Genomic DNA, 21215 nt, shown 5'->3' with positions numbered 1-21215 from the left:
TTTGACTGTGCAAGCCCAGAAGGCTGGGGGGAAAGGCGTGTATGGAGGTCAGTGAGTCAATAACGGGAGGGAAGTGGAGGCAGAAGGAAGATTTGTTTTAGACTACCACTTCAACAAAGAAGGGCAGAATTACAGACCAGGAATCACAGTTATGACAACTCTAGAAGATTCCGAATTCAGGAAGAAAATATATGTGCATTCCATTTCATTCACACAGACAAAAAGACTGAAGGATATACACCAAAATGCTAACAATGATTATATTTCTCCATGTTAAGAAGATGGATAGTTTTTATTTTCTTCTTTATAATAATATATATTTAATTTTCTACAATGAACATGCATATTTTTTACTTTATTTATTTAAATTAGTTTCAAGTTTACAGTACATTGGTTAGACATCTTCATGCATATACGAAAAAGGCTGCCTTTTTTTCACCCTCTTAAACAGCAAAGGTCTGCACGCCTGTCTTTCAGAGTAACAAAGGAGGTTGTTGCCAGGGAGATGCAGCTCCACAGAATACTTGAGAAGAGAAAATCCCTGGGGAGCGAGTGGGTGTCAAGAGCTTGAATGAGGGAAGAAAAGCAGACTGGGTGCACGGGGCTCACTCAGTCTTGGGAGAGAGGAGACCTCATGGGAACTAGTCTGGCCTGAGACAACCCAGGAAGCAACTGGCATGCCCCCGGGCCTTCTAGTCAGCCCTCAGGCCCTTTTAACCCTCCTTTTAGGGTACTGTGGAAATCTCCCTGCTGCTCTTTCCCCACACTACCATGGTTCCACCAAATGGTGTCCCCACTACCAGCTCACTGATTTCCAATCTGACCTCCACACAGCTCCTAGTGTTTTAAACACAGGAAAAATACTTCAAGAGTATTTAGAATACAGGATACTTTATACTCTCAAAAGTATACAACTCTCTGCTGACCTTGACCAATTCCACTTCCCAGCCCTACCACTAGGCTGCTGTAGCCTTGACACCTGTAGTTCTCTGACTGCACACACTCTTCCCTGGCCTAGAATTTTCTTGCCTATCCCTACCTACTTGGCAAACTTTCACGCACCCTTTATGTCCAGCTCAAAAGTAAAATCTTCAGCAAAGTACTCCTAGTCAACTGGTTGCTCCCTCCTCTGTACAACTTAGTTGTTTTGTACATTTTATAGCACTTCGTACTCGGTTAGAATTATCATTCAAATACCTGTCTACCCACTAAACCATGAGATGTTTAAGGCCAGGAACCACATATCCTCATGCATCTAGAACAGTGTCTAGATACAGTGGGGACTCAATAAATACTTGATGAACTAAATAAACATGTTTTTACTACATATTTTTACAGATATCTCAGAAATAAATTTTAGGAGCTGACACTAACTCATACTGGTGCTCTTTAAATGAAACCAATTCAAAGTTTAAGACCTAGGTGGCTTTATAGTGTAGTGGTCAGCACGTCTGCTTTACATGCAGAAGGTCCTGGGTTCGCGCCCCAGGTGGAGCCATCGATCATAGGGTGTGCCAGGTCCCCCAAGTGCGCCAGGCATGCCAGGCCCCAGGGTGCATGCTACGAGCATGTGGGAGGGGACGCCTTCAGAGATCCAGTTCTGAGTAACCGGTAAGACTTCTGCCGTATTTACAGCTATGAGTATAAAACTATAATAATTTGGAATTACCAACCTTCTAAATAATAATTTCAGGATTACATATTGTGGAGAGATTTTTAGCTTTCTCTTGCATAGTGGTGGAAGGAGCACTGCAAAGTGTTACAATGCAAAAGTAATTCAAATATGGAGATTCTCGTTGAAATCAAATCACTAAAAATGTCTGATAACCAAGGAACAAGGGAAACATAAAATCAATTGCAAGAAAATAGAATTTACACATAATTCTCATTTCCATGTAGTTTAACTTTCATCACGCCTGCCTATTGCCTACATTGAATTTACCTGAGCTAAAGTAGGAATTGAATTTTGACCAGTCTGGGTCTGCATATGAGCGGATTCGCTCTCTGCCACAGAATCTGTTATACTTCCATCCTGCTGAGATTCAATTGTTTCCATGGTCATTTGTCTGAAAAGACAATAAAAAGGAAGAAATATTAAGGTCCTATCTGAAACATTTCTGTTTTTACCTATCTTTCTGATATTCATTTCTCTCATCCAAATGTACTTATTTTTTTCAAGAAATATGTTCAGTGGCAGATTCCTAACTCTTCAAACGTAAGGCACCTTCTCTGCTCACTGGATATGAACATTATTACCAAAAGAGCACTGCAAAATGTTTGATGAAATTAGTTTATTAAAATTTTTTGAATCTTATTAATAAAATCTCCTTGATAATTATTTTAAGCCCTGTAGTATAAATAAGTGATAAAAATGAGGTTTTCTATTTTATGTGAAGTATAAATATTCTATGATTCTCAAGGCCTAATATAAAGCAGATGCTTTATAACATGATGTAATATGAAAGAATGTTCCCACTGTCTAAATAAAATGCATTATAAAATAAAGGTATGCCTACCTTTTTAAGCACTAAGTAGTTTCTGATAAGCCTCTCAAATTGAATCACTGAGTTGGCCATTTGTTCTGAAGCTCCTCAGTTAAAGAGGAGAATCTAAATTTTCCAGGAAAAACTTCTGACGTGACTTTTTGCCTATGATTTCAACTTAAGTTAATTATTTCTATATGAAGTTTTTCCAGATAGAAGGTAAACCTTTTAATAATAAATTTTACCCTACTAGGAGAAAATAAAAATACCAGCAAAATAAAACCAAATTTTAAAAACTCATAGGAACTACTCCCTGCTGTTGTATATCTTTTCAATTGTCAATAATATGATGCGTTTTTTACCCTAACTTAGAAGTCTAAATATACTTCCAAAAAGCATGCAAGCCACTCAGAATTTTAAATTTAAATGTCCAGATCTTTTTTCTCAGATTTAAAGAGATGTCAGACCCTACAGATCTTCAGCTACAGTCTTTCACTTAATACCTTCTTTTGCATTTCAGCAGCCACTAACTACCTTCCAAGCCTTCCAATCTCAAACCTATGGGCCAGTCTATACTATACCTAGAGTTACTTCTCACTATTCAAAGTCATTTTAATACTTATGATCATGACAATTTAGAGTAATTATAAACAATAAAAATCTATAGTCTATTATAAAAAAATTTCTTTCCCTCAACATCCCCAAATTCCTTTACCTCTATTTTTATTTCCCAGCAGGGCCTCTCCAGCTGTAGGTAAGTATAGGTTACCAACCTGCATAAACTGCCCAATTCCCATAAGAAGTTCCCAAAGATAATATCTCAGAACATTAGTTCCACAGGATGTGAAAAGGTATGATCTAGGAAAAAGAGTAGGGGGAATGCTTACTCAAAAAATTTTAAATATCCAGGATTAAAAGATTTTGTAGAACTTCTCAGAAGCTTGAACACGCCATTCTGCCTTGAGAAGGGTTGAGGGTGCAGGTCCAATAGGTAGCATTTTCCAAAACTACCTGACCACCAAAAGCCCTCTTTACACAAAGCATGTCCTAGCAGTAGTGTTCTGGAAACAACTTGAGAAATGCTATCTTATGCTATTTCTTACAACTTTATTAAAAACTCTCTTAAGGCTCAGCCAAGAATTTGAGTGTCTACTCCAATATTAAATACTGAAAAGCCTTTCTCCCTAAACTCTACTCATTTTAGAAATATTCATTCATAGCACAATCTACGTGACAGGCCCTGAAAATACAAAAGTGGGTTAGTTACAACCCTTGCCCTGAAGGAATTCTCTCATTAGTTGGTCCTTAGTTTCTCAAAGTACGGTCCTTGGACAAACTATATCAGAATTAACCAATGTACTTGTAAAAAAGAAAATAATAATAAAAACAAAGATTCCCAGGCTCAACCCCAAATCTACTGTATTGAACTTTCTGGGGATCTAACTTTTTCATATCAAAGAGATTCCAATGTACATTAAAATTTGAAAAAAAAACTTAGGTTATTGGTAAATTCCATCAAGTAGACCATAATGAATATAAGTAAAGTAACTTCTTAAATTGTGTGAAGTATGTTATATATGAAATGCTTTGGGAAACATGATTTAGTTTGCCTGAGGATGGGCCACGTGAGTTTTATTTTGAAGGAAAAGAAGAATTTCCTTCAGGTAGAAAAGGAAAGGAAGACTGAAAGGAAGAAAGTACAGAGTACGTTTAGAAAACATTATAGCTGATTATAACAGAGAATCTGGGTGACAGGGGAGCCTATTTAGATTTAGTGGGGAGAAAGAGTAGGACGGTTAGAAGTAGGTGATAAGGCTGGATGGAACCAGATGAAGAACAGCTTTCAATACTCTGGAGAGAAAAAAAAAGAAATCTACCTCCAATGCCTAATCTGTTTCAGGCCCTTCAGTATCTATGAAACCAACCAATATTTACAAAGTTTCAACTATTTGATATCTACATAGAATTCAGTCAAGAACCAAAGAACCAAACAATAAGCTTAATAGGCAAAACAAATGGCCCAAAGTCCATATGTTAAAACTCCTGAATGAAGAGAACCTCTCCTGGTCCATACTTTAAATCCATTCATTTTTATTTAAAATACAATCCTCATGTATCTAGTTTTTAAATACACTGGATATAAGAAGATACAGCTGACAATGGGTGAAACTATATAGAATATAATAAACATTTCAAGAATTCCAAGTGTGTGGCAATTTGAGTCCATACAGGATAAAGTTGCCTAGTTCTTTATACTAAACAAATTGAAGTATTTATTAATTAAAACTCAATAAGTGATATTTACAATAACTATCCTGAGTCATCAAGAAAATGTTAACTATACTCAGTATACTTCAAGGAAAGAAGGGTACACATAATAGAAATCAGGAAGACTCCCATTAAAAAGGCTCTAAATGCTTAATTAAAAAGGGAAACTTAAACTACTCAGGACTAATCTTTTAGAGAGATAATAAAAGACTTCATAAGTTATTAAATATTTTTAAATGTTTACACATGAAAGTGATTTTATATACATTATCTGATGCTATCACCTTAATAGTTCCCTTTTTCTCCTGGGTATTTCCCAGAGTTCAATCTTTTGTCCTTCTCCTCTTTGCAACCTATGTATTATGGCTTCTTCAATTCTATATGCAGGTAACTCTCAAATCTGTATTTATGCACATCTCCCTTCTACTGAGCATCTCAGCCTAGAGTTTTCACAGACACCTGTTCCTTCCTTTATATTCCTTCTTTCAGTCAAGAGCATTACTGTCCATTTAAGCTCCAAGCTAGAATCATGTGTCTATACATGAGTAACAGATCAGCTACAAAAAACCCACAGTTAAATATCAGCCAAATCAGACCCTGAGCCTCGTACTAAAGAAAGGCAGAAATGGAAGGTCAGTGGCCACGCCCATTCATTCTCCTTGCTACACTTGGTTATTTACTATAACTTCCTATCCCAACACTGGACCAGCAGCTGAGTTACTGCTCCTCACAACTGCTGCTCTGAAGACCACATATCACAGACCATGGGCCTCCCTGGAAGCCATGACTAAATTCTGATGCCCCTGCATACAAGGCAGAATTACATCCATTAATACCTTACATCCCTATTTCTCCAGTCACTGTCAAAGCTATAAACTCTTTTCATATTTCATCTTCACTCTCATAGCTAGTACTTCCTTTCCCCCCAGAATACAATTGCTCACTCCTATTCTCCCTGCAAGCCTTAGCAATATGTTGTCTGGAACTCCTAAAGCCCCCATAACTCCTCACAAGAGAGAGTTGCTTGTCTTCCCAACTTCATCAAGATCAAATGTTGACTTGGCATCCTCTTTGATTCTCCACTACTATTTCCCAGCTGTTCCTCCTCTGCTCCTTCGTAAAAACCTTTGTTCCCTTGAGGCTCACGGTAATTTGGTGTACCACCCTATACACATCCATATGATAATCATCATCTTCTACTCATATCCAGGATGTAAACTGAAGATTTTGACACCTGACTCAAGAGCCTTCTTCTACAAGTAATAACAAATGTTGGAGAGGATGCAGAGAAAAAGAAACCCTCATACACTGCTGGTGGGACTGCAAATTGGTACAGTCACTATGGAAAACAGTATGGAGGTTCCTCAAAAAACTAAGACTTGATCTACCATATGATCCAGCAATCCCTCTACTGGATATTTATCCCAAAGACTTGGAAAAACCCATATGTGAAAAGATATTTGCACACAGATGTTCATAGCACCTTTATTCAACAGTGGCCAGGACTGTTCAAAAGAGAGGATTGGCTAAAGAGCCGGTGGTACAGCTTCTTTATATACAATGGAATATTACTCAGCCATAAGAAGAGATGAAATACTGACAACTTGGGTGTATCTTGAGATAATCAATCAAAGTGAAATAAGCCAGACAGAAAAAGTTGAAAATCACATGATATCACTTATATGTGGGATATAAACGTAAAAGCAACAAATGAGCAGGACAAATAGACTCATAGACATGGACTATAGACTAGTAGTTACTAGTGGGGTGGGGGTGGGGGAGGGAGATGGGGTAAAGGGGGTCAAATCTAGGGGAGCAGGGGGAGAGTAAAGTGGGTAAAGAGGATCAAATATATGGTAGCTGAAGGAAACATACAGATGTCAAATGATAATGTACACCTGAAAATTATATCTTGATGTTATGATCCTGCATTTTCCACTGTCATCTGATTCACTGACAATTCCTCTTTTGCCAGTTCCTTCTCTTACTCAATGTTAACCTTCAACATTGTATACGTCTTCAGGGCTCTGTTTAGCCTTATCGCCTTCATTCTCAAATCTCCCCGCTGTGTAATAATATCATCTAGATTCTCTAGATTCAAGCTTTAAGCTTATGACTCTCAAATCTAAATCTCTATTCCAGAGGTCTCTCTTGGACTCTAAAATCATGTGTTCAAAATACTAACTTAACATATCCAGATGAATATCCTTCAGGTACCTCCAACTATATGGGTCCAAAACTAAACTCTTTTTCTTCCTCCACAAACACATTCCTTCTCTGAGTTTCTCATCTCAGGAAATGGGGCCCCACCATCCATCCAGTTGCTCAGGTGGAAACCTGGGTGTCATCCCTGAAACCTTCACTCTTTCATTCCCTACAGCATCATCACCAGGTGTGATGATTCTACCTTCTTAAGAACAATTCAGTCCCCTTTTCTGCCACCACTGTATCTCCTTAATCTAATCTATGCCCAGAGTTACCTCCCTAAAACATATATTTCTGCTTAAAACATTTCTCTGCTCAAAACTCTGCAGACAGCTCCCTACTGACTATAGGATAAAATCTAAACTTCTTCCAATTATCATAACTACAACTACCATTTGTTGAATGCTTACCATGTGGTAAATGCCTATTAGTTTTAATCTTTAACAACTTTATAAGGTCAATATACTTAGTTTTTCTTTCAGAGACAGAGAAAAGGAGACATAAGAGGTTAAGAATTCGATCTTACCACAAAGGTACTGAGTGGCATAGTCAGGTTTTGAACTAAGGCCTTTTTCCAAAGTCCATATTCTCAGTTACCAAACCAAACTGCCATTCAATCTCTTTCACAATGTGATCCTATTTTACTTTTACAGCCTCATCTCCAGCCACTCCATTCCTCCCCACACTCTGCATTCTGGCCTCCTTATAAGCCCCCTTTTTTTTCAAACACACATCTGTCAGATGTTACTAAAAATGATTAAAAAAAAAAAAAAAAAACAAGGTTCAGAGAAATTAAGTGACTTTCTACAGGGCGCATAATCAATAGCGTGAGGGAGGGTGAACAAGAACTCTGGGACTATGACTCCAGGGTTCATTTCATACCCAGTTTAGACACTTTACAATGATATGCTTTTGAATATGCTGCAATTGTTGTTACAATCTTCATTCAGATATGCTTAGTCTTTCGCACTAGGATGCAGAGACTCTAATTTTATCCCAGTTGAATTCTTCTGGAGTGCTTCGTATATTTCCCAATACATGTCATTCAGTAAAAGATTGATACTAAAATCAATTTATTTGAAGGTAAAAATTATCTACAGAAGACTAAGGTCAATACTATCAATTTAAAATATGTACCCTATCATTTTCAAGCAAGTTTATTCTGCTGATTTACATCCAGCAGCTCTCTAGCACAACCTCCTAAACCCCCTAAAAAACAACTCCAGGGCAGGATTCAGGGCAAATGATTCAACTAACATTCAAGTGCTCAACACAGATCACATACTGTACTGGGCATTTTCAAACACTACCTCAGCAGGACATACTGGACCCAGAACTCAGCTGTAAATGATGTATACACAACATTAACATCTGTAAGTCAGTGTCAGCTAGTCCAGACAGAATTTATTTATAAAGTGTAAAAGAAAGATCCATTATAATCCTGCACTGTTCATCATGTATTTGATAGCTAAAATTGAAGAGATGTATCATAGAATATTTTCTTACAAATCTCATTTTCTATAACAATCAAATATTAAATAGTATACTAAAATTAACAGAATAATCTATGAATTAAGTAATTATATAATATTTTAATCTTAAACAATCATTAGAGAAAAAAGATCAATTAGTAATTATAAATTACAGAATATCTAAAAATGAAAACATGTAAGATGAAACAGTAAAAAACTAAAACAAAAAAGTCCATTAAGCACTATAAACTAATAGCAAGCAAAATACTGGCAAATATTCAGTCCCACAATTCCAAAGAACAGATGAGGTTTGCAACAATGGGTACATTTAAACTTATGATTAATAGTAGTAGCAATATTCTTTTCTCATGAAGTTAAGTATTTCATCTGAAGTCTTCTTTTTATTATTTAGCAAACTATTTTCTTCTTTGATTGAAAAGTAAATGTTATCTCAATATGTTCTGAACATATTTGGTTTCAGTTGAACAAAATGTTAATATATTGTTTTAGATGAAAAGCCTCCACCCATTAGCACAATTTTCAAAGACTTCTCAGGTGAACTACTTTTGGGGAGTAGCACTGTATTTATCTGCTTAATGTTATTTTCTAGGATGTTAACAGAACATTCACATCATATTGCAATTACGCCCCGAAATACTGAAGTACAACGGTACATACTGTTGGTGCAGCACAACACTAACAATAGGTAGACAACCAATAACATACTTTCAAGAAATGAATAAAAAGAAATATATTCATAAAAATTAGATTTACAATTATAGAAATACTGAGGTAATTAATGACCAAAGTTATTTAGGCATACTTATGTAACAAGAACATACAAGATACATATATAGAAGGCAAAATGAGAAGAAAAAGGAAAAACCTTTTAAAGAAATTCTATCATAGGTACCCAAGGAAGTGTTCTTAAAAGATAAGATAGGAACAAAGAACAGAAAAGGAAATACAGGCCAAAAATATCTAAATGACAAATAAGACAATGGCAGTTTCCTAATTATAATTAACTGTTCAATTAACTAATAAACTTCTAAAATCTTAGTTGTATCCACTTTGCAAAGACAAATTACACTGCAGAGCCCTACTCTCGGAAAAATTTTTCACCTTTTAAAAACAGAATCCAGCTGGAAAAGGAAAATTATTAAAGTTGTTTCCATTCTCTATTTTTAAATAATTTTATCAAAAATGTCATAGAAAATTTATTTTCTTTTTAAAGCTAGAGCCAACTAATGAACCAGAATGTCTCTGAAAGCAACCAAATTGAAAAATTCTATTTGGATTTCTGTAAAACACTCGTAGAGACTTTCTTGTTTTACAACTGTTGGGTACAAGGAGGAGGAAAAGGAAAATTGTCCATGTCCTTAGATGGTCTCCTTTCTAACTGAAAAGGCCAGCACTTAGCATAAGATGAATGTGCATGTCCACTTATCCCCAATAGAGCCTAGCACAGTATACAGGGTAGAAGAGGAATTCCTTAATTGAATGGTTGCATAATTTGGGTACATACAATTACATTTTATTATTTTAATATATGTGCACAGGTATATGTATGTGTACATGTCTACATTATTAACTTATTCCATCATTTTAACTTTAAGCTCTCCAAGTAGAATTTTCAAAAAACTGGAAAAACATATCCACCTACCTTAGATTTGTCTTAATATATTTTTTCCTGCCACACTTGCTCATTATTAAGACATTTGTAATCAATGCTTTGCTCCTTTACTGTTTTCTTCTTTAGTTATCCTGCAGTAAAATTATAATGTTGAATTGGGAGATCATAACATTCATTTTTTTCCTAAATTTATTTAATTAGTTTCAAGTATACAATACATTAGACATCTATATAGTTTGTAAAACGATCCCCATAATTGCTCCCTCCCTCCTGACCCTCCACTTAGCCAACATATTAATGCTAATTGCATTCCCTATGCCGTGCTCCCCATCCCTGTGACCATCCATCAGCTACTAATTTGTACTTCTTTAACCCTTCACCCAGCCCCCAAACCCCCTCCCCTCTGTTCATCACCAAATTGTCCACTATATTTGTGTCTGTTTTTTATTAGTTTGTTCTTTTCATTCCTTAGATTCCACATATAAGTGAAATCACATAGTGTTTATCATTCTCTGTCTGACTTAAATACCTTCTAGGTCCATCAAAGCAATATCATTTTCCATCCTCTTCCTTTTAGTCTGTGTGTCTTTTAATCTCAAGTGAGTCTCTTATAAGCAACATGTAGGGGTCAAATTTTCTTATACATTCATCCACTCTATCTTTTAGTTGGAGCACTTAATTCTTTTCCATTTGAGGAACTTATTGATAGGAATGTAGTTGTTACCATTCTTTATTCCTGTTTTTGATACATGTTTTACTTCTTAAAGAAGTCCCCCCAACATTACCTGTAATACAGGCTTGGTGGTGATAAATTCCTTTAGTTCATTTTTGTCTGGGAAGCTCTTTATCTGTCTTTCAACTCTAAACGATAGCTTTGCTGGATAAATTATTCTCGGTTGTAGATCCTGGGTCTTTATCCTGTCAAATATTTTTTGCCAAGCCCTTCTGTCCTAGTGTGGGCCTCCTTGGATCCCTGATTTTTGGAATTCTCTGAGATTCCTGGGATTTTATGTCCATTTCCTTCACCAGGTTAGGGAAGTTTTCCATCATTATTTCTTCAAACAGCTATTCAACATCTTGATTTTCTTCAGTTATGCCGATCAGACAGACATTTGGACCCTTAATAGTGTCCCATATGCTTCTTAAATTATTTTTATAGTTTTGGCATCTTATCTCTTGCCATTCTGACTGTGTGTCCTTGGCTTTCCCATCTTCTAGATAGGGCATTAGATCCTTTTCTCTATTCACTTTTGTTATTTCTTTGTTTATTCCATTTACTATACTTCTCATCTCAGATAATGTGTTCTTCATTTCAGACTGGTTCCCTTTTATAATTTCCATTTCTATTTTTCTGTTTTTTTATGAAGTTCTCACTGAATTTATCTATACTTTCCAAAAGTTCATTGAGCATCTTTATAACCAATGTTTTGAACTCTGGATGTTATATTACTTGACTCCATTCTATCTGGATCTCTGTTCTGTTCCCTCGTATGGTTTCTGCTGATTTGGCTGCCCATTTTGGCTGCCTTTCCGTGTCTGTTTCTATGTACTAAGCAAAGCTCCTAAGTCTCCTGGTCTTATTAGTGTGGATTTGTGAAGTAGGTTTACAGTGGCACAGTCTTGAGAGGGGTTTAGCTGCAGGCCAAATTTAGCTCAAGCCTCTACCCCTCTGGGGCCACCTGTTAACATTCAGCAAGCAATCCACAAATGCTGTGCTTATAGTTGCCTCCAAAGGCAACACCAGAAACCGAGGCCAGCTGCCTCCAGTGTGAGTCTAGGCACTGCTCAGCAAGGAGCACCTGACTTGCTGAGGATATACCTGGATGGGGCTTGGATGGGGCCCAAGTTGGGAGAGGTGGGATTTCAGGGAATCCTCTGAGTGGAGTGACCTCTGTTATCCAGTTTGATGATGTCACAGCTATGGCTGCGCTGTGTCTGTGCTCTGGGAGTGGGGAAGACTCAAAAGGGAACAATGGATACTGGCGGCACTTCTGTACCAAGCAAGGCTCGCTTGGGCCCTCATTCCGACAATGTCTCCCTGTAAGTCCCTGGTGCCCCTGCGCCGCAGCCAAACTGGCACTGGTGCTCAGAGCGAGCAGGTCCATCACCACGAAAATCTGCTTGCGGACGCAGCCCCTTTAAGAGGCGTCTGCTGCTGCTGCTGCTGCTGCTGCTGCTGCTGCTGCAGCAGCCTCCATCTTACTCACCCATTCAAGATGGGGCAGCCTCATGTCCTTGCCCTACCCTACCTTCTGCCATTGCAGGGTGATTTCTTGGATTTCTCCCTAGTTGTATGGCTTGTTCATCTAGATCACAGGCGATTTTTCCTTGCTGCTGCTCCTTGTTTCCGTCACAAGTTTGATTTGGTCACCAGAGGGATAAACAGAGCCTCTATCATCTACACCATTTTTTCCTCCATAACATTTTATTTTTAAAAAATTAAAATCTCTCAAAACTACATCAGAAAAATACCCTAATTTCTATAAAATTTTAAAAAAGAACAGAAAGCTGAAAACAATTCCATATTTTTCAATCTTATTTCTATTCAATTTTATGATCTTTCTAGAAAAAAAATTTTTCAACTTAAATCATGTGCTATTCCTCAGATTCTTCTCTACCGAAGAGAAAGCGGTGCTGTCTAAACCACTTAATGTATGTTAGACATTGCGCATAGGTATCAGCTCTATTTTAAAATGATAATAATCAATAAACTGAATTTGTCATTTTCTTAAATTTCAATTCACTGCAACAAATCTGTCGACCATTTTTCATTTACCCTAAATTTGAAACTGAGTTTTGCCAAAGAATTTTAACTCCAAAAAATATATTAACAGTTTGTTTAAAATCTCCTATCAATAATCTTCAACCTATTACAAAAGCTGTTTTAGGCATTCGTTTTTTTACTAATATCTTTTAAAAATATGCATTTGGCATGCCAAAGTAAAACTGGCAAAGACAAAAAAGGATATCTGGGAGACCTTATTTTAGAGTTGCGAAGGATGAATGTGCACATCCAGAAGTACCTTCTACATGCACCCAGCAATAGCAACACTTAACCACAGATATACAGCCTTCAGGGTTCCCTTCTAAGTGGTTCCCTCTAAAATGGTGCCACACCATCCCAGTCAATTTTGAAAGTGAGTTTGCCACACCATGCTAAGGGCACTAAACCAATGGTTATTGCTGCTACCACCTGCACAGAGACAAGAGATGGTAGGGCATTTGGACCAGGCTACCTACAACACGAATAAAAAGCAAGGACAGTGGGATAGTGCTACACCTTCAGATTAAACCTTATTCTGTTACATGATGCTGTCATTTTCCATGGGGACATCTTATTTTCCATAAAAAGTGTAACCAAGAAGGGCAAGACCATTTATTTATTAAAGAGTGACAGGCACCCACAATATGCCAGGCCTTTGTGCTAGGCACGGGAGACACAGATAACAAAACGTCCCTGCTCTTCAGGAGCTTGGCATTCTAATGAGACATATGTTTAAACAAAGAATGATGACAATATTACTTGAGTAACAATGATTATGGCACCATATAAGTAAGTAACCGCTAATTTCTATAGTTCTCTTGGAAATATCATTTCCTTTAATTTTTGAATAAGAAACACATTCTTATGGTTCAGAATTCAAAAAGTAGAAAAAGGTATTCAGTAAAGTCCAGGAACAGCTACCTATTTCTTATTCCCAGAGGCAAGCAGCATTGAAGTACCAGCCTCCTGCTACCACGGCCACAGGATGGCAAAAAAGACAACTAGACTCACATCAGAATAACGACCATCAGGTAAACCTGATCCTGACTCAGGCTTATCAGAATTATTTCATTTCAAGTACCAGGACATTATCACTGAGTGGATTACGTGCTCACCAAATCACAAGGCTTTTCAGTCCCGATCTTCCTTAAGAGCCCTACAGCATTTCCTATTCTCAAAATTTCATCTCCCTTGAACTCAGTGACACCACTTTCATGCTTTTCTTCCAAATTATCCTGTCCTCTGTTCTGTGTTCTTTAGTCATTCTTTAAAAGGTTGGTAATCCTAGGCTTCCAGTAACAAAAATCTCCTTCACATTTTCCCTAGGCTATTTCACCCTTACCTAAGTCTCAAATCTCATCTCCAGCACTGACCTCTCTCTCCTGAGCTCTAGCCCTTTTGACAGCTGGTTAGATGTCTTTTAATGGCTTGCTCACAGATCTTCACGCCTAAAATGTTCAAAACTAACCTCAATTCTCTTGTTCTGCATCTCTCCTCTTGCTGGACTCTTATCTCAGTGACTGGCATCACCATCGACTCAGCCTACCTGGGAATCCACGTCTTCTTCATTCCCCACTTTTCTTGCCTCCAGTTCCAGAGAAGGCAAAGTGGTCTGTCTAGTGATGGTGGCACAGTTGTGTGTCGTATAAAAAGCACTGGTGCTGGAGCTTGATCTGAGTGTTAACTTGAGTTCTATCACTTATTAGTTGTGTGAGCTCAAACGATTATTTAATTTCTCCAAGCATCTTTTCCTATATGCCAAAAGAAATGACATCAATCTTGTTTTGAGGAAATATAATAATAAATACAAAATGTCCAACTGTGCTTGGAATATAGGCAAGGACCACTAGCTTGCTTAACCTCAATGATTTTATTTCCTAAATATCTTGACTGCTCTGTTTTCTCTATTCTCATTGCTACTTTATTAGTTCTGAAACTGATCATTTCTTGACATGATTAAATTAGTAACAGCCTCCCTATAAGCAGTGTCTCTTTCTATAATTATTTCACCTCACTCAAACCTCATTGCAATCCACTGTAATCCCCACTCCATTAGAACATAACGCTCTATTCAAAATGCAAATCAAAACATGCTATTTCCTCATTTAAAACCCTCCAATGGTTCCCTCTTGCCTTATTAATAGCTATCCGAAGTTTGGAGCATTATAATTTGAGGTACTTGGCAACTGCTTGATAAAGTCTGTTGCAAAAGCATTCGGATTTTAAGGTATGCTATTTCTTTCTAGTACATAAATTTCTCAGGTTCAAAATTACCTTGTGTGGATTTGTAAAGCAGGGGGTCCCACATTAATACAGTATAAACTATGCATACTTTGAAAACTCAATTGCTTTTTAAAATATTAATCTCATCCCAAATCTGGTTTTAATGTCCTAGAACATGCTCCTAAGGGGTAGATAAGGATTGAATCTAGCATCCCCCATCTGCACATACATAAACACCTGAATGGTTAAGAGCTCAAATGTCCTAACATGGCCTTAATACTTAAATATTCTATTTAGTCTAAAACATACCCGTTGAATTTGTCATCATGTTGCATGATACAGTATGAGGTTATAATTTTTAAGCTGATCTCCTTATACCCAAAATCAAAGGATACTGATATAATGTCCTGTATACTACTGATATTCTTCAAAAAATAATTTTAAAGTCTTATCTGACAAGGAAGCTTTATCTTTTAGAGTAGAAAGGTATACTAGTTTATTGCAGGCAAATAATACTTTATACAGAAAGAAAATGAGTTAAAAAAATCTTTTGTGCACATTTGGATTTCTGTGCTGTATTTGGAAGACATTTATCACACTGATAAAAACTTTCTATTGTATATTATTTTTGACTACAAAAGTAACATTTGGCTTTCACCTTACTCTTCACCAGTGTCTTGTTTTATTCACTCTCTGGCACAACAGCTTCAATTTCAATGCCATTAAATATCCCTTAATGTAACAGCTCTCTGTACATTAAATAAATATTTAAAATATGCTGATTAAAGATAACACAAGTAGCTTTATACAGGTATTTAAAATATGCTGATTAAAGTTGGCACTTATAGTTAAACTTACAAAATTCTAAACATCTACTCTGCTGTGTTTAATTGCATTACCATCAACTTTCTGGAAAAATTAGGTAATTATAAGAATCAAACTTCTTGGGCAACTTTTCAAGAATATAAAAGCTTACTTAACCAACTTCCACCTCATTAACCAACTCACTGTATTAAGAATGTTCGCCATTCCTTCTGTAAAAACCTTCTGTTTAGCTAATGCCCACTGCATTTCTTCTCTAGTGTGCCCAAACACTTCTGCTCCTATTGGCTGGGGTATACGCTTACCAAAATTTAGTTGTATTTATTACCAAACTTGATTACTCCAGCCATATTTACAGTTGCAATTTGGAATTCTGTTAAACATTAGATAAAATTATTAAATAGAGAAAACAATTTAAAGAGATAACTGTTTCTATAAAACTAAGCTGAATGCTTTGGAAATACAATGAAGGCAAGTTGCTTTCAAAACTCCTGCTTTTGGAGTAGCTATTACAGTTGAAGAGAACTATAAAATATTGGGGAAATATGACATAAATGTAGAGCTCTTTACAAAGACAATTGTAAAACAACCTAAGTTCTTCTTTCGCTTTCAAAAATCCCCAAATGGAAATGGCAAATTATGCATTGAGATTTTTTTTTTTTTGGCAAGGCCAAAAAACAAAAACAAAAACAAAAACACACCCAACCAACCAAACAAAAAACTCCCACCATTGCAATTAGCATTAGTCAAATTAAAAAGCATGTGGAATGAAAGGTAGTATGCCTCTTATGGAAGCAGAAAGAACACAGAAAAGCACAATCTATTTCTTTGGTTCTGAGATAAAGCACAGCTTTAGTTCTTTGGGAAAGTAGATCTCCATAGATTAACTATGATTTAAGTAGCAACGGCAAGTAAGGTTTGAAAGATAAAGGAAGAATATGAAGCTCATATTGTAAAGCTGGTCCCTCTCAACTAAGTTGATTTGAAAGTTGGAAGCAGGGCTAGCTAGGAGAGAGAATTCATTCCAAAGAGGCATACACTTGAAGTTGACAGGAATGAGCCTATGGTTATTATGCATTTTCCGTAAAGAGATGAGTACAGGAAACACAAAGGGAGGCAGTAACAACAGGAAATTACAGCACTTTCAAAGTTCTGTAATTTTTGTGAAGCAAAAAATTAGCATTACAAGTAATAATGTGCACTTTAGTGTAAGAATTGAAGAAGCCGGGAGCAATACTTGTAAAGTTATCTGAAACACTTGTGAGGCAGGACACATAACCTGGAGACGTACCCTCCCTCTCCAGGATGTGGCTCCTCCGGCTCTTTTCAGACCCTTCCCTGTCTCAGTCCAGGCAGGACACAAACCAAAACCAGTCCTAGTCAGTCTGGCTGCCATCTTTGACTGAGACCTGACCTTTGGCTAATTATAATATCATCATAATCTCATCAGCATTGTAGTAATCCTGGCTCCCATCATGCACCTGATGCCATGACAGTTCCGGAAACATCAAATAAGAAAGTAGGAAACCGAGCTCCCTGCCCACTGGGAGGAGACAACAAGGCTATGTCAGTACCATATCTCCAGTCTCAGCCCTCAAGAAGAAAAGCCCACTATCCAGAAATTCTCAGTGTGACTATATCTCTGAGTTTGCCCGCTGGTATCTCCCTCTTAAGTGTGTACTTTCCCTTCAATAAACCTTGTGCTTTCCTGCTTGATATTCATCTTACCCATGAATTCTTTCTCGTGACATAAGACAAGGACCCGGTCACCGGAGTTGTGGGTCACTTGTAAGTAATGTCTTTAATATTTTGAACATGAATCATACATACAATCAGGTGGCTTTCTAGTATAGATTCAAGGCCACTCCGACTTAATTGCTTGAGATATTGCCATTATTTAAGAAATCTTAATTTCTAAAGTCACAGAAAGTTTAACTATTCAAGCATCTCTTTTTTAATTCATTACCCACCTGGTGCCTGCTTTTGGCTATTTCACAGTAGAATGAGATGCTAAGGAGGAAATGAATGACCAGTAGAATGAGATGCTAAGGAGGAAATGAAAAATAAATTCAAATAATCATGGCCTATCTCCACCTCTCCAAGCACCTACCATACCTACCACACCACCAGCATCCGCCCTCCCCCTGCCACCACCATTACCACTGCTTCATGAAGGGAAACAAAATTTAAAATCTTTTGGGGGAGTTATCTGCTGGACTAGAGTCACTGTAGGATTTTGCTTTTCAATAGTATGTTTTGTTACTACACTTTAAGTACAACTACATTGACTACTAATTTGTAAACCTGGGAAAGTAGATTAGCTAAAGTCAGAGATTTCAAAGTTGTTATACTTACCTAGATTGGTCCTATCTTGTGTATTTGAACAAAACTTATTTTTCTAGGTGCAGAAACACGCCTAAATAAGTTAAATTTAACTCCATCAATTTTGAGTAGCAAATGCGTCCTATGCATCTACTATATATGGTAACATAGGTCTTTATGCATGACATAGTTGCCCTAATTCCAGAGTTGGAAGCTTTCACCATTAATCAATGCTGGCATAAAAATTCCAGCTTAAAATATTTCTAAGCAAAAAAATCATTTTTGTGCTATCAATGAAAAAAATTGAGGCTGTTTGAGATTATGAACAAAAATGTATGACTTCTGACATTCCGAGTTAGGATGGTTCTAATTTTAAGTATGCTGAGTTTAAAAAAAAAAGCTTCACTAAGATAACTTTGAAGAAACTCAAGTTTATTTTGTGAAAATCTCAAAGTGAAATATTAGAATCACATGAGCCCCACTGTTAAAATTTTACAGGATTTTGATATTTAATTGGTCTGGTTGTACATTGTTCAGAAAATATACCTGATGCTTCCTATTTTAGAAGAACTGGGAGGTTTCAAAGGAGCCTCACACCACAGCTGCTAGTAACACTTTGTTGGAGACAAGCATCCTTCCTCACCATTTATTTAGTCTTTAAGCAAAACTCCCATAACTTCCTAGCCTACACTTTTCCTCAAAATTGTTTCACATGCATCTGGCCAGTAATTTCCTGGTATGCCATTTAAGAGATGTGCAAAATATTTTATTTTTTAAACTTTCTTATAACTGAGTTATACCAATAAGACTCAAGATATCCTCATGAGTAATAGCTATATAAATTCCCACTAACGTTATCCTTTAGTTTTCTTCTTCATTCTCCCTTATTCTCTACAGGATATCCTAGAGCATTAGAAAAAAGAAAACCTGTGAGTAAAAGTATTTACTCTTAACAGCAGCACACTCTTTATTGTGAAGTTCCTATGGTAAAAGTATTTTAAATATCTTATGTATTCTTTAAAAGGAAATTAATGAAATGATTTTAAATTTATTTCTACCTATGTGAAACAGGTGAGAAACACTTTCCCTGAAATGTTTTTATACTCTATATATGTATTGATATTAAAATCACATCCCATATACAATATCTCTTCTCAAAGTTGACTTTTACCTATAGAATCCACCAGTTCAATAAAGTAGAAATACTTAACAGAATTCAAAGACATTTCAGGCTTATTTCCTTAATGACCAATTTGACTGTATATCAAAATATCAATGGTTCATCTGTTAAATGTTTGCATTTCTTAGTTTCATTCAGCTTTATTTTTGAACGTTCTTTCTAACTAGAACAGGACATTTGAGTGCTTTACAATAATAGACTATCCACTTCAATAATAAACCTGGTCTAATTTTCTGGCCCAATACTTATTTGTAAAGAATATCAAGTTGGGGAAAACAGGATCAGAAATATGCTACACTAGTAAAGATTCAGTCAGGACTCCTTATATTAATAATCTGAAACTCTTCCCTACTTTCCATGACATAATCATAATTCTAAACAAAATTTCATATTTGAATAATGCAATCATATGGCTCAATGGAGTCTGGAGTTTGTTAAATTCATCCGAAGTAAATTTCATTAACCTGCTGGAACAGTGCAAAAACAAGACTAAAGAGCTCTTCTGTGTTTATATATCCAATAAAAATTTATTCATATACTTACAAAACATGTACACAAAAAAAATCAGTGTAATTACAACTTCACACTCACCAAAACAATTCCAGTTGACCAGCAAGTCACTGGGAAAGTATTCACTTACATTGACCTATTTACAAATTCACCATAAACGTTTTGAGCAATTATCAACATTTCATATGACAATGCTTTCAGTGTTTGTTTATTCATCCAAGATAAAAACATTTAAATGTCTCTTAAAAGTTATGTTTGAATCAATAAATATTTCCTTAAACATCATTTTTTTATACTTCGCATTCACCGGCCAAAACAAATTGCAATTTGCTTTCCTTTGGGGGGCGAGGGGAATTACTTCAAGTTCAAAGATTTAAAGACTCTGATTTATGAAAGGAAAGCAGCTTGTTATTCAAAAAAAAGATCAAGACTAGGAGAAAATTTTGGTACCCAAAGGAAAAAAATAGAAAACATGAATTATTAACATAATCCGATATAATATTCATACTGCACCTCTCTTATTGTGCATCTAGATTTATATTTATCTCATGAAAGGTGGTTGCACTCCCATCAGTCCGACAAATTAAGCAGAAAAGGAAGAAATTTTATGCAAGTCACGTTGGTAAGCCGCACTGTTGAAAGGGGCTCTTTCGGTTTTAGTCGGACTTTCAGGCTGATCCTGTAAGTCAAAATTTTTGAAATTTTGATCGCAAACTGACAGCAGCATTACAGACCACAGTTCAGGAAACAGCTAAGTGATTTCAAACAGGGCTCCGGTATACTTGAAATAAGCAGGAAGATAAAGAACTATGTTGAAAATGTGTTTATTCCCATGTTCTGGGAACCTTGCTAGAGGACCCTAAAAGGCAAAAATCAAAAGTAAATAAGAAAAACCGCGATATGTTCCTTCTTCGCACTATCTCATCAGCTCTATCGCGTCTGGGGGCTAAAATGAGTCAATGGCGATGTCCTTCAGACTCATGTTTCGGAGAAGAAATGGGTTAACGTTAATTTACATGCTAACTGAGTATATAAAATTGGGACAAAGGTGCTACTAATTGTCGGCTGTGGTAAATAAAACCAACGTCCTTACTTCTTGCTTCCCTTTTCTTTGCATAGTGAGGACCACACTCATCAGAGCAAGAAGTCTTTTTCAGAAAGACTTGTCCAACGTGTACCAAGTTCAAAGGAGTCAAGAAGGCCAAGAGCACAGACGAGCAGCCCGGCCAACACGGAGGCGACCCTGAACCGACGAGGGGGAGCGGACGGGAAGGCCGCCGGAGAGGCCCCGCCACCCCCGGTCCCGCCAGTCCCGCGCCCCCGCAGGGGCCCC

General features: G+C 36.7%; 1 protein-coding gene across 9 annotated transcripts in view; it reads right to left on the bottom strand.

Annotated features, from left to right (window-relative positions):
• CREM (cAMP responsive element modulator) overlaps window positions 1-17861 on the bottom strand; it is a 61606-nt gene extending 43745 nt beyond the window's left edge. For 5 of the 9 annotated variants that reach the window (XM_025046398.1, XM_025046399.1, XM_025046403.1 and 2 more), the window contains exons 1-2: window positions 10092-10198; window positions 1943-2066 (exon numbers count right to left, since the gene is read on the bottom strand). In XM_025046398.1, coding sequence (XP_024902166.1) covers window positions 1943-2066; window positions 10092-10135 — 168 coding nt within the window. In that variant the 5' untranslated portion in view covers window positions 10136-10198. Of the gene's footprint in view, window positions 1-1942; window positions 2067-10091; window positions 10199-14293; window positions 14313-14371; window positions 14566-17840 lie in introns of those variants that run through there. The other 4 variants (XM_025046397.1, XM_025046400.1, XM_025046395.1 and 1 more) reach the window with 4 other exon arrangements.
• Window positions 17862-21215: the final 3354 nt, after the last annotated feature.

This window comes from Pteropus alecto, unplaced genomic scaffold (genome assembly GCF_000325575.1).
Source record: "Pteropus alecto unplaced genomic scaffold, ASM32557v1 scaffold204, whole genome shotgun sequence".
NCBI classification, from domain to species: Eukaryota; Metazoa; Chordata; class Mammalia; order Chiroptera; family Pteropodidae; genus Pteropus; species Pteropus alecto.
The sequence above is the reverse complement of the archived record's forward strand: the minus strand, read 5'-3'. Positions and strand labels throughout refer to the sequence as shown.